Genomic DNA, 12,605 nt, shown 5'->3' on the forward strand with positions numbered 1-12,605 from the left:
AGGCCGGGCATAAATTACTCTGACTTTTTATGCAGGCTTGAATTCCTTTATTTCTATTAAAATTCACAGTTTCCTTTTTGTAGAAAGTAATTTTCACTATCATTCTCTCAGGATGTATGACACCTTTCAGAGACGGAGCCTCTAACCGTTGACACGCTTATCAGAGTCACTTTTTAATTTTTCCTTAATCTGCAGTTTTAAAAAAGTCTATTCTTTAAGGTCTCAAAATCTCAAGCCTTTGCCCCTCCCCCAGTGTCATTTTTTTTATGTACCTCTGACTTCTGTCTCCTTACTGCATTAGCTGCTGGTGGCTATTCCTGACTTTTTACCTTCTCCAGCCTTTTTTCTCCATGCCTAACTACTCCCCTCTCTGGATTACCTGTAGCAGTCACTTCTCTTACTTCTATGTCAAACTACCCCACAGGAAGCAACCTAAGGCAGGAAGGGTTTGTTTTGGCTCATAGTTCAATGTGGTGCTCCAGCCTATCATGGCGAAGAAAGCATGGTGGCAGGAGACATCTGGTCACTTAACATCCACAGTCAGGAAGCAAAGAAGAAACAGGAAGTTAGTCCAGCTTCTAAAGCCTTAGGTCTCACCTCAAGTGAGCTACTGTCTCCAACAAGGGTGTACATCCTAAATGTCCCACGATCTCCCCCAAACAGTGCCACCAGCTGGGGACCAGTTATTCGAACACATGAGCCTGTAGGAGGCACTTAACATTAAAACTACAACACGTCTCGCAGATTCTCTACCAGGTTTGAATCCGAGGTTCTTGTTGATGTGTGCTGCTAGGCCTCCGGTCCCCACATCTGTAACAGGGATGCCACAAAAGGGTTGGAAAGATCATGTCGCACTCATGAAGCTTTCAGGAACCTGGTGCCCAGTAAGTCCTTGCAGCTACCCCCCCACACACACACACATTGGCATGACTGGCGGCCCCTTTTACTGACTGAGCAGCATCCATTACGTTTTCCTACAGCATTTTATCTCCCTGGCAAAGAAAGAACAATGTTTGCTGTTTCTTAGGCCAAACACTTCTTATACTTGTGCACTGGACTCCTTTGGTCATGAGTGGTCTCCAGTTGTTACCGACTTCGGTTCTCACATCTGTGCAGCCTCCTCATAACCTATACAAACTGCTGAGTCTCCTCAATGGTGAATGAAGGCAAAGCTCTTTACTTTGGCATCTCAGACCCTTAAGACTTTGGCTGCATTATCTCCTTGGCCTAAAGCTATCAGAATTCCTTGCTTCTCACGCTGGAATAGTGATGCCTATTACTTATCCAATCACATGCAGTTCTTTGTAGAAATAATTTTAGATGCTTTCCCTGTGTGTGCATGTGTGTTGGGGGTGGGGGAAATACACAGATTGAAGTATGAATAGATAAAAAAGTTAGAAACAGTGATAGAAATGTGTTGTGGGGGGCTGGAGAAATGGCTCAGTGGTTAAGAGCACTGACTGTTCTTCCAGAGGACCCGGGTTCAATTCCCAGCACCCACATGGCAGCTCACAACTGTCTGAAGATCCAGTTGCAGGGGATCTGACACCTACACACCAATGCACATAAAATAAAGTTAAATAAACCATAAAAAAATATTTAAAAAAAAAAAAAAAGAAATGTGTTGTGGGCACTTTGCTGAAGACCCAAAACAGTTGTGCCTCAAACCATTCACTTATGAGGTCCGGAACAAAGAAAGATTACTATTCAAGGAGAAGGTTTCTCAACTATGCACTACCAACATCCTGAACTAGTTCTTGATGTAGGGACTGTCGTACATGTTCCATGGAATCCTTAGCCAGTGCCCATTATAGGTCAGTGATACATCCCAAGTTGTAACACTGATGAAGATCTTTTCATTGGGCATAGTCACCGTGGTGGAGATTTGCTGATATAGGCAGAGGAACTGACATATGGATGGAACAGGCCATGATGGACACATCACCAAGCAGGCGTATGGTGGGGCGGAAATAAGCAAAGGGGGAAAGCCATTATATCATCTACAACGGGAAGTAAGTCAGGGTTCCTGCATCCCGTGTAGCACTGCGAGGGTGGTAAACCGTACTCCTCTCAGAGATTTGAAATGTCACCAATCATGTCAGTCAAGCCTGACTAGATCACGCAAGGCGCTCTGGACAGTTCAGTTGCTAAAATCATCAGTTAGCACAACTTCCTTACCAAATGCAAGATCAGTTTACCACCATGGCATTTGAACATACACAGAGACTAGGTTATTTATCAAGTGGGCAATTTTGATTTTAACGGGCATTGTGTTTAAGAAATAACCATTTCATGGTTTAGAGTTTTGATTTTTTGTAGTTATTGAAACAGGGTCTCGCTCTATAGCCCAGGCTGGCCTTGATTTCATCTCGGAGCCCAGCTTAGTCTGGAACTAACACAAACTCAAGCTTCCAAGTTCAGAGATGACAGGTGCACACCACTACACCCACACAATGTTCTTTAAAGCTCAAAGATTTCAGTACTAGCTTGAAGCAGTAGAAAATTTAAAAGATTAGCAATTGATCCAAACATCTCAGCTCCATCCAAAATTGTATGTACTGTGCTTGTATAATTTTAAGTAATTTTTTATAGAATAGACATTAGGAAACACTCTATGTCCCTAATATGTTTTATAACATTATTAAAAAGAAAGCCTGAATGTTTCATTGTTAATAGAACTATAATAGCTATACAAATGGCATTTCATAAGTCATCATGCATTTTTGAAATGTTACTTAATTTTCTGTGCATGAGTGTTTTGCCTGCATGCATATCTGTGCACCACATGCACGCCTGGCACCTTCAGAGAGCAGAAGAGGGTGGCAGGTCCCTGAGGATTAGCGTTACAGACAGTTGTGAGCTGCCATGTGGGTGTGCAGATTTGAACCCAGCTCCTTTAGAAGAGTTGTCAGCCAGTCACCTTGGCTGCTTAGCTGTCTCTCAGCCTCAGTCATAGGACATTTTTATTTTCATAGTTTTCAGTTGGGAAGCTGACTGAATGTCCCCGCACTGGGTTTTCTCAGTAACCACGAAAGGATGAAACTCAATGAACATCTACAAAGATTTATCTTTTAATTAAAACATAGTTGTAGCGTTTCTCCTTTCCCTTTCCTCTCTCCAATTCCTCACTTCTTCCCACCTCACTCCTCAAATTGATGGCATCTTTCTTTAATTGGCATACACACACACACACACACACACACACACACACACACACACACACACAAATACAACCTGCTGAGTCCATTAGTGTTACCTGTGTGTATGATTCAGGGTTGACTTTGTAACCAGTTAGGGAACTCATCCCTTGGAGAGACTGGTTCTCTCTCACTAGCAGATACTAGTTGTCTGCAGTTCATTGTCAGAGATCAGAACCCATGAGATTTTCCCCAAAGGAATAGTCTTGAGAAGAAAAGCCATTAAGGAAACACCCAGCCCATTCTGGGTTATAATAAAGTGCTGTGGGTTACAGAATCTTAAAATGGTTCATCCTGCACTACATATTGAAGGTTTTCTAATTAAAAGTATGGTATATTCTCTTTTAGGAAGAAATAAGGGAACTAAAGTATCTGCTAGAGAGTGACACTCAATCAGCCGAACAGTGTTTAAAGCTCACGGGTGAGGCTGGCTTACCAGCCCACGTCTTTCTGTTCCTTGCCCTTCCCTCTAATGACTGCATCAAAAGCCACAATTTGTGCCTCTTTCCTCCAAGCTGCAGGAATCCCTTAAGAATAGCCGTTTATAATGTCAGCTATATTTAGAACCAGAGGCAACTGCACTTTGCAATGACACTTGTTTTGTTTAGTTTGAAGAAGAGAGAGTTTTGTTGCTCACAATGGTTTAGCATTTAGGAATATGATCCTTTTTATTCTGTGCCAAATTTCACGGAGATTCCAAATGACTTCAGATAGTGCTCTTGGTTATGTGTTTCCTCAAATAAAATGCTATCGGCTGGCAGTATAGATTTCTAGGATAATCTCAGGATTTCCACTGAACATGCATTACAGCTTCATTTGGCTCCTTGTTACAAGAGTTAATCTGTACTTTTCAAGTAATGGGTGCTAGCCTGATAAAAGTCACCTGAATGTAGCTGTGTCCGTATCTGTATCCCTGATAGGTGGTGCTCAAAACAATAGACACTGTACATGGTATCTTAGTGCTGGTCCATTCATTATTTATCTATTCAATTAAGCACCTATTCTGTTCCAGGACTAATGGTTTAAATGTATACCTACAGTAAGAAGGATGCTTAAAAGAAATCCCACAGTAGCTCAGAATTGAGTATAATAGAGGGTTGTTTATTTGGGGGTGGACTCACAGATTACAATCCTTTGCTGGAATAGGGAACAGCAACTGTATCCCGCAGCTAGGAAAGAGGCTGGGTGCGTACTTTACATCGGCATACGTAGTATAAGAGGCCACGCCTGAGTGGAGGGGGTAACTTTAAGACTACTGGAGTTAGGAATTCCTATAGCATATACCCCTTAATTAATTTTGTTTAAAATACTTTTAGATTGATTTATTTTATTTCATGTGTATAAATGTTTTGTCTGTGTGATGCTATGCATACTGTGTGTACTGCGTGAATGCCTAGTGCCCACAAAAGCCAGAAGAGGACATCCAGTTCCCTTGAACTGGAGTTAGAGATGTTTGTGGACCAACCTGTGAGCATTGGGAACCAAACCCCAATCCTCTGCAGATGCAGCAAGTGCTCTTAACCACTAAACCATGTCTTCAGCTCCAAATTTTGATCTTTTTTGAAGACTATATACTTCTTACATAATTTTGAACAGTTAGTACTAATGAGGAGTGAGGAAAATGTTATCAACTAGTTATATCACAATATATAGTATAATATATAATATAGTAGAAAAATATGTATATAATATTAAGGGAAGACCGACAAGCTTTGTGAATTACATATGCTTTTCTTGACTTCCTCGTTTTCTTTACTGTCCTAAACATGGAAATTAATATATAAGATACACCAAAAGGCTCGAATACTTACTAGCAACCTTGTATCAAAAGAGAAAGGTTGATACCAGATGGAGGCTTCAGTTCAGCCATGAATTTCACACATCTGCAGTGTGTTTAACGCATTCCTTCTTGGGAGTCAAAGTGAATATACACAGTTAAATCTCCCCAGACAAGAAGCAGACCTGTGTTTCCTGAGTTAAAGTAAACTCCACGTGGGAAATTGCAAGTCATGTTAGTCAGAATGAAGGACGCTGTGCTCTCCGTGGGTAATAAAGAGCCCTTTGCAGGACAACTCTTATGTCTTCTTGAGGAATTAGCGTCATTTAACTTGTAATCTTGATGTCTTTTTTAGAAAGTGCAACAGTATACGTTAATAATTCAGGCCACAGACATGGAAGGCAATCCCACTTATGGCCTTTCAAACACAGCCACGGCGGTCATCACGGTGACAGATGTCAATGACAATCCCCCAGAGTTTACTGCCATGACAGTAAGTACAACTTGTCACTCAAAGTACTTCAGCACCGAGGGCCATTTGGAAGAAGTTTTGTTATAAATAATAAATCTGTTAGATGGAAATGGAGCTTGCTCTGAGAATGAAGTGGCCATTGACTCTGATGTTTACATCACGTGGACTCTAAAACAGGCATTGGAGAACTTACTTTCTCATCACCCTCCAGTTATTGTTAAAAAAGTTAAAATGCCCTGGCTGCAGCAAATAGCTTGGTGCAAAGGTAACAGTTTTTCCAGTGTTTCAGACACCCGAATACATGCTCGATTGGTGCTACTTTTCCAACGTGTAGTTGCCTAGATCCCAAGTGAACTTATTTCCTATGTATAAGCCCTCTCTATGGACCCCACATTAATCACACTGATACTCACAAATGGGTGTTAATTTTAATACTAATGAAGCTGACACATAAATGTAAAAAAAAAAAAAGGAAAAAGAAAGCCAGCGGATTGCTGAAAAATGTTTCAGCGGTTCTTTAGTTTTGTTTTGCTTTTCAGTGAGACATAGAAGTAATTACCAGCATATACCTATCTCCTTGTTTATTGTGGACCATAAAAAATTAATGGGACAGTAAAATTAGGGTGGTATGGTCATCAGGCGGCTTGTTCTTCAGTGGACCACAAATTCACCTCAGACTGGAGTTTGTCTTTCTTGCAGTTCTACGGCGAAGTCCCTGAGAACAGGGTGGATGTCATCGTAGCCAACTTAACTGTCACTGACAAAGATCAACCCCACACGCCAGCTTGGAATGCGGTGTACAGAATCAGCGGTGGAGACCCTACGGGGAGGTTTGCCATCCAGACAGACCCCAACAGCAATGACGGGCTAGTCACTGTGGTAAAAGTAAGTGTCCCTTGGACCACAGACCCAGACAGCTACTCAGCAGGCACCGGCCTGTGTCCTCTCCCGTTGCCCTCCTGTAGAATCTTGGGACTGTTTTAGTTTAAATACCTTCACATCTGGAATTCTTTACTACTTAGTAGACTATACAGTCTAATTTATGTTGAAATTACGGATAACATAAATTCTCTCCCATTATCACTACAATTAAAATCATTTTGGATAGATTTACCAGTCCGAAGACATGGGAGTCCTCAGCAAAGTGAAATGCATATAACTGCTCTATTAATGGCCCTTCCCATCCCGAGGTTAGACCTTTGGTTGACGTAGCTGGAATGCTTGCTTAGCCTACCCAAGGTTCTCAGTTCAGTCCCCATCAGGAAGGTGGGAAGAGTAAGAGGGGAGGAGGAGTCTATGCTTATTATTTTCATGGGGTTTGGACAGATAGTGAGAGGGTGAGAGAAGAAGGGAGGGAAGAAAGCCTACTAACCTCATGGAGTTTGATCAGCTAGTAAATGAATCAAAAAGACAAAAGAAAAATAACCAAAGTAAAATGGAATATGTAGGCAGGAGAGCCTGAACTTTATAAATAAATTGCGTTCACATGGCTATTTTAAAATTCTATTTTCATGACTTTAAGAAACTAGTTTTCTAGCCTAGCCAGGCATGGAGATACATATTTAATTCCAGCACTCAGGTGGCAGAGGCAGATCAGTCTGTTTGATGCCAACCTGGTCTACAGAGCAAGTTCCAAGACAGCCAGGGCTACACAGAGAAACGTTTTCTCAAAAATCAAAAACAAACAAACAAACAAAAAGCAAAACTAGTTTTATGATATTTAATGGCCAAAAGAGCAACAGAGCAATATGGGGGCAAGCACAAAGGAAAAGCTCTTAAGAGGGTAACAAACACAGCTAACAAACAAACATAAAAGCCCATCCCTTTAACCACCGAGACACTTGATTAAGTGAACTCACGTGTCTGCCTGACAGAATGATCAATCTCAGCGCTTCTTGCTGGGAATTATGATCTGTGTCCACATGAGGAAAAAGAGATGGGCCCGGAAATCTCCCACCTCCATGGGGAATAGTCAGCAGAGAACCTAGCCCCAGATCTGAGTTTTCTGTGTTTGCATCTCAGCTCTGCCTGGGCACAGCTGTGTGGCCATCACCACCTTGGTGAACCTCGGGTTCCTCCTGCCGAAGGTGGGGCTTGAGTACAGCTCCTAGTACTTGCACATTTGTGAGGAACGAATGGCATTGAAACACAGGAAAGGACTCAGGCTGCACATAGATCGCTAGCATATGTACATCTGCATTGGGAGCCTTTCACTCGTTCAGCTTATTACAGCCTTACTGCCCTCCTTCCTGTTTTGCTGAATTGAATACTGCATTGAACTTGATCTGAAGATGCCTAGGATAGGATGCTGCTGTGTCTGTACTAATCACAGATGTCTTGGGAGCCTCAGCTCTTGGTCATTCTCAACACGAGGTGCCCTCTGACCTTCCCTGTTACTGCCAAGTACTCTTTTCATGACAAAGTCACCGAGGGAAATGCAGACTGAGGTCCCTACAGCATTCTAGTGGCAGCAGGATTCAGGGAGACTCTCGCAGTTAATGTGTACATGAAGGGTTATTTGTGCATTGCATTAATCATCTAGAGTGTTCTCATGTGGGAGTTTTAAAACCTGCAAAATAGTCAGAATCATTCTGGAAGACAGCCAGATTTCCAGTTTGCTCAGTAAGGAGAAAAAGCATAAATCTACCTATAGAACACTTATTTTAAGAGGAGTGTGGATATGCACTTCACTCCTCAGTCTGCATTCTAATTTATGAAAGATACTTTTCATTTCCATGGAATGATTGACTGATTGCATCAGGAAGCGTTGGGGGGGGGGGGTTGAGTGCACATGTGTAGGCACATCAGAGGAAAACTTGTGAGAATCAGCTCTGTTTCCATCATGGTTTCTTGGTATCAAATGTAGGTCAGTCAGGCTGGGTGGCAAGCATCCTTACCTACTGAACCATCTTCCCAGCCCTGGAAGACACTTTTAAATTGAATAAGTTTTTAGCATCATTTTTAAAAATGATGTTGCATTTAATCAATTATGTAGTATTGATTTTAGATTTTGTTTTCAATTCTCCATTAACTGGTAAAGGTTTTCCTGCATGAGAGCTATCTTTTCCCTAATGTTTGAGAGACTAAATCCTGTGCTCACACCTAACCTCGAATTGTCTAGTAGTTTTTGTTTTGTGTGCTGATTTACTGAAAATAATCAAATCTGCAGCCATCTAAATAAATGGATCCATGCAACAATCACGTACAATTATGGAGAAACGTAAATCTCTCTGTTGGGATATATGTCAATGAGACATTCCTGCATGTTTTTTTAGAAACTGGGGAAGAACGTCATGCCAGACTGAGGGGTAAAGCTAATGCTTTGGAAACAGGACTCAAAGACAGATGATTGGCAGCGTGCGAATGTTCTGACTTCTGCAAAAATATGGTTTCCGTTTTTTTTTTCTTTTTCAGCCAATTGACTTTGAAACGAATAGGATGTTTGTCCTTACTGTTGCTGCAGAAAACCAAGTGCCATTAGCCAAGGGTATTCAATACCCACCCCAGTCGACAGCAACTGTGTCTGTGACAGTTATCGATGTCAATGAAAACCCTTATTTTGCCCCAAATCCTAAAATCATTCGCCAAGAAGAAGGCCTCCATGCAGGTACCATGCTTACCACGCTCACAGCTCAGGACCCCGATCGATATATGCAACAGAGTATCAGGTAGGAAATGCCACAGTGATGTTGAAATTAGATTGTCTTTTGTGCCCTGTGTGAAAGTTATTAACTTCACCCTGTAAGAAATGCACATTCCAACCAAAAGTGATGATTAGAAGATAAGATGACTTTCTTGTTTCTTAATTTTGAATACAATGTTTATTTACTCGTTAGTAATTTCATGTATGTATTCAGATTCACCCATAGCCTCTCCCCTCCACCTCCTTCCCGATTCCTCCACCACATTCACCTCCCAACTGAATGTGCTCTTGTTTTATGGCCACCGAGTCCATCTGCTCTACCTGTATACGCATGGGTGTAGGCTCATCCGTGGAACGGGAACAACTTCTCTGGGGCTGCATTCCTAAAGAAAACTGATGATTCAATTCTAACATTGCCATGTGTTACAGAAAATACTCCATATTTCCTGAGATTAAAACATTATTGTTCTACAAAATGGGCTTCTTTAGTTCCTCACCACCCAGATAAGATCACATGGAGTCATGTATGTTTTCCAATATAATTTTAAATTCTCCGGTGTATTTTCTCCTCAGGACATCCATGACTTTATTAGCTTAAAAATGCTAAGAATGAGTCTATTCATGTGTTAGTAGAAGATAAAACTTTCTTCCACTCGGTCTTTTTAATTGAAAGTATTAATTATTTACCCTGTGCTTTTATTAACAAACACATTGAAAAGCAACAAAGTGAGTGGACAGGAAATTATAAACTCTTGTTTCTCCAAATGTCCAGAGAAGAAAGCACTAACGCCAGACCAAAATGGACAGCTAAGGATGCACCCAGCACCTGTGCAATGCACCCAGAAGGTGTATTTGTAAAAACCTTCAGCAAAACCTAATTCACCCTGAGGCAGGAGTGGGTGGCTGGCAGGGCATACCCCATGCAACCATTCTCTGGAGCAGCTGAAGATAATTTTAAAATTAATAATTTATTCAAGTGCTTTCAAAATTGCTAATAAGACATAACTGCTTTGATTCCCCGATTCTCCATACATGGATTCCAGGATAGGTAAATGGTTAATTAATAGGTGCATGAAAATCCTGTAGACTTTACCTCTCACAATATGCCATAGTGTCTTCAAACTGTGTGTTCGTTATCTGAGTTTAAAAACTTCAGCCCACCTCACATTTAAAAAGGACTTGGAACAGATGAATCTGCTAATACAGATGAAAGCCTGTGGGGGGCTCTTTGGAGGCTACAGATCAGAGGCTCGGCCCCATCTGGAGGCTCCTGGTAGGAATGGGTTTTTATGGGATCTCTGGTGAGGCTTTGTCTCCACCGTCATAAGGTGGTGAGGCCTTTAGGAGTGGTTTGTGATGTAAAATATACCTTCTGATTCCCCCAGGTTCTGTATGATAGAGCTCCGATTTAGAAAGTATATTTGAACCCTATTTTCAGCACCTATTTTATGTATTGAAGTAGGCAAGAGCCTAAACTGAGATCCGTTAAATCGACCACAGGGAGACTGTGCATTTTGTCTTTCCTCTAAACCTTTGCAGAATTTCCAAGAATAAGATGGAACATGGCCTTTACATACCTCCCAAAATCTCTGCCGCGAAGTACTTCTGCACGTTAGAATTCTATTTCTGACCATCATCTACAGTCATGCAAATTAATAATGTTTTGCCTTTTTGTAATTAAACCTGTAAAAACTTACATTTTGCTAATTTCTTATCTAAAATATTTAAGCCACTGTACTTTCATTTCATAGATACACAAAATTATCTGATCCTGCCAATTGGCTGAAAATAGACCCCGTGAATGGGCAGATCACCACTATTGCTGTTTTGGATAGAGAGTCACCAAATGTAAAAAACAACATATATAATGCTACCTTCCTTGCTTCTGACAATGGTATGTAATTGAGTATGTTTTCTGCATCGTTCTTGTGTGTTAAACAGAGTAGAACCTCTCGTGCTTATGTAGGAGTTGAGGTTTTCACCAGCACTAAATTATATAAAAAGCAGAGGGCAGATTTCTCTCTCTCTCTCTCTCTCTCTCTCTCTCTCTCTCTCTCTCTCTCTCTCTCGATTTTCATACAGGGTTTCTCTGAGTTGTCCTGGCTGTCCTGGAAGCCATTCTGTACACCAGGCTGGTCTCAAACTCCCAGAGATCTGCCTGCCTCTGCTGAGTGCTGGGGTTAAAGGAGTGCACCACCAGTGCCTCACAGATCTTTATTCTTTTAAGGCTCCAAAGTTTTGTTTTATTTTGAAGTCCTGACTTTTCCTTCCCCTTTCCCCCAGTTTGCTATAAAGTACTTTTCTGCTGTCTGTGTACACAGTGGCTGGCGTTGTGATCATGGCTCTCCAGGTCTGTTCTCCTGCCCTGACATGCACAGATGCCCTATGAACTATAGGTGAAGTCTGTCATCATTGTTCGCAGAATCTGCGGTTTATTTATTCTTGTTGTGCTTCTTTTAGTCATTCCCTTTTCTGAGATTGTTCTTTTTCCTGTAATGTGCTAGGAAACTTAATTTTGTGCATATACAAAAAGTGATTATAGGAGACTTATGAAGGTGTTGGTTTTAAATTAGACTTTGACATTTTTCCCCATATGGGTCTCTACTGGGTCAGAGTTGGTCAGTGGTAGCTTTGTTATCTGTCACATGTCCCCAGCCTCTTCTTTCTGTGTACTTAGTAATACAGTTTCAACCCTATTTCTTTATTATTTCTGTGAAATAAAGCTATAGTGGTATTAATAGCTAGTTTGTACTGTTTTGAGTTAGATATAATTGTTCAAATGAAGCTTTTAAAGCAGTACTTGGCACAAACTAATATTCACAAAAATATTTCTGTCATTGTGAATAGTTTCAAAATGAAATCACAACCATATTTTTAAAAATACTTTAGTGCTAGACTGTGGATGTGTTTGTTTAATAAAAAAAATACAAGCTTCAAATTGGTGGTCAAGATGTGTGGTTTTACAACATTGTGGTCATGAGACTCATCTGAATGAATGACTTTCAAAAAATGTGCTTAGCAATAGACCAAGGCAGTGTTTTGTATCCGTTCTAATATAGGAACTCTGTTTAGTCACTTAGTGTTGGACTTCTGCAGGACCAGCCTCTGCCATAGGGGTAGTGATGCATCAGGTCGTGCCTGTTGCAAACAGCCCTTTCTCTGCACTGGAGCTGAAAGCTCTCTCACGGAGAGTCTTAAAGAGTCATAAGTAACGTGGATACATATTGGTTTTGAGGCACAGCCAGGCTTCTCTCTTACCAAGGTGCACTGCTTCTAGTTGGAGGAATATTTTCAATGAGAGAAGTGAGCCGTTTGGAGCTGTGAAGCCTCACAGGTGGACTTTCCTAATCACAAGGCTGAAGAGAGTACTTGGATGGGCAAGCTCTTAGTCTCTGTCCTTAGTTTCCTTGTTATAAAAGGCTTCTCTGTTGCCTGTTTTGTAAAGTTGTTATGCATTAGACAAATAATATTAAAGCAATAGTACACATAAACATTGCTCAAGATATTAAACAAGTG

General features: G+C 41.1%; 1 protein-coding gene across 1 annotated transcript in view; it reads left to right on the forward strand.

The window, feature by feature from the left end:
* Positions 1–12,605, forward strand: part of Cdh2 (cadherin 2) — a 229,742-nt gene that overhangs the window by 180,969 nt on the left and 36,168 nt on the right. Inside the window, exons 8-11 of the mRNA XM_075969253.1 lie at positions 5,330–5,467; positions 6,146–6,331; positions 8,861–9,114; positions 10,841–10,983. Of these exons, the coding sequence (XP_075825368.1) occupies positions 5,330–5,467; positions 6,146–6,331; positions 8,861–9,114; positions 10,841–10,983 (721 nt within the window). The remainder of the gene's footprint in view (positions 1–5,329; positions 5,468–6,145; positions 6,332–8,860; positions 9,115–10,840; positions 10,984–12,605) is intronic.

Source organism: Microtus pennsylvanicus, chromosome 4, assembly GCF_037038515.1.
Source record: "Microtus pennsylvanicus isolate mMicPen1 chromosome 4, mMicPen1.hap1, whole genome shotgun sequence".
NCBI classification, from domain to species: domain Eukaryota; kingdom Metazoa; phylum Chordata; class Mammalia; order Rodentia; family Cricetidae; genus Microtus; species Microtus pennsylvanicus.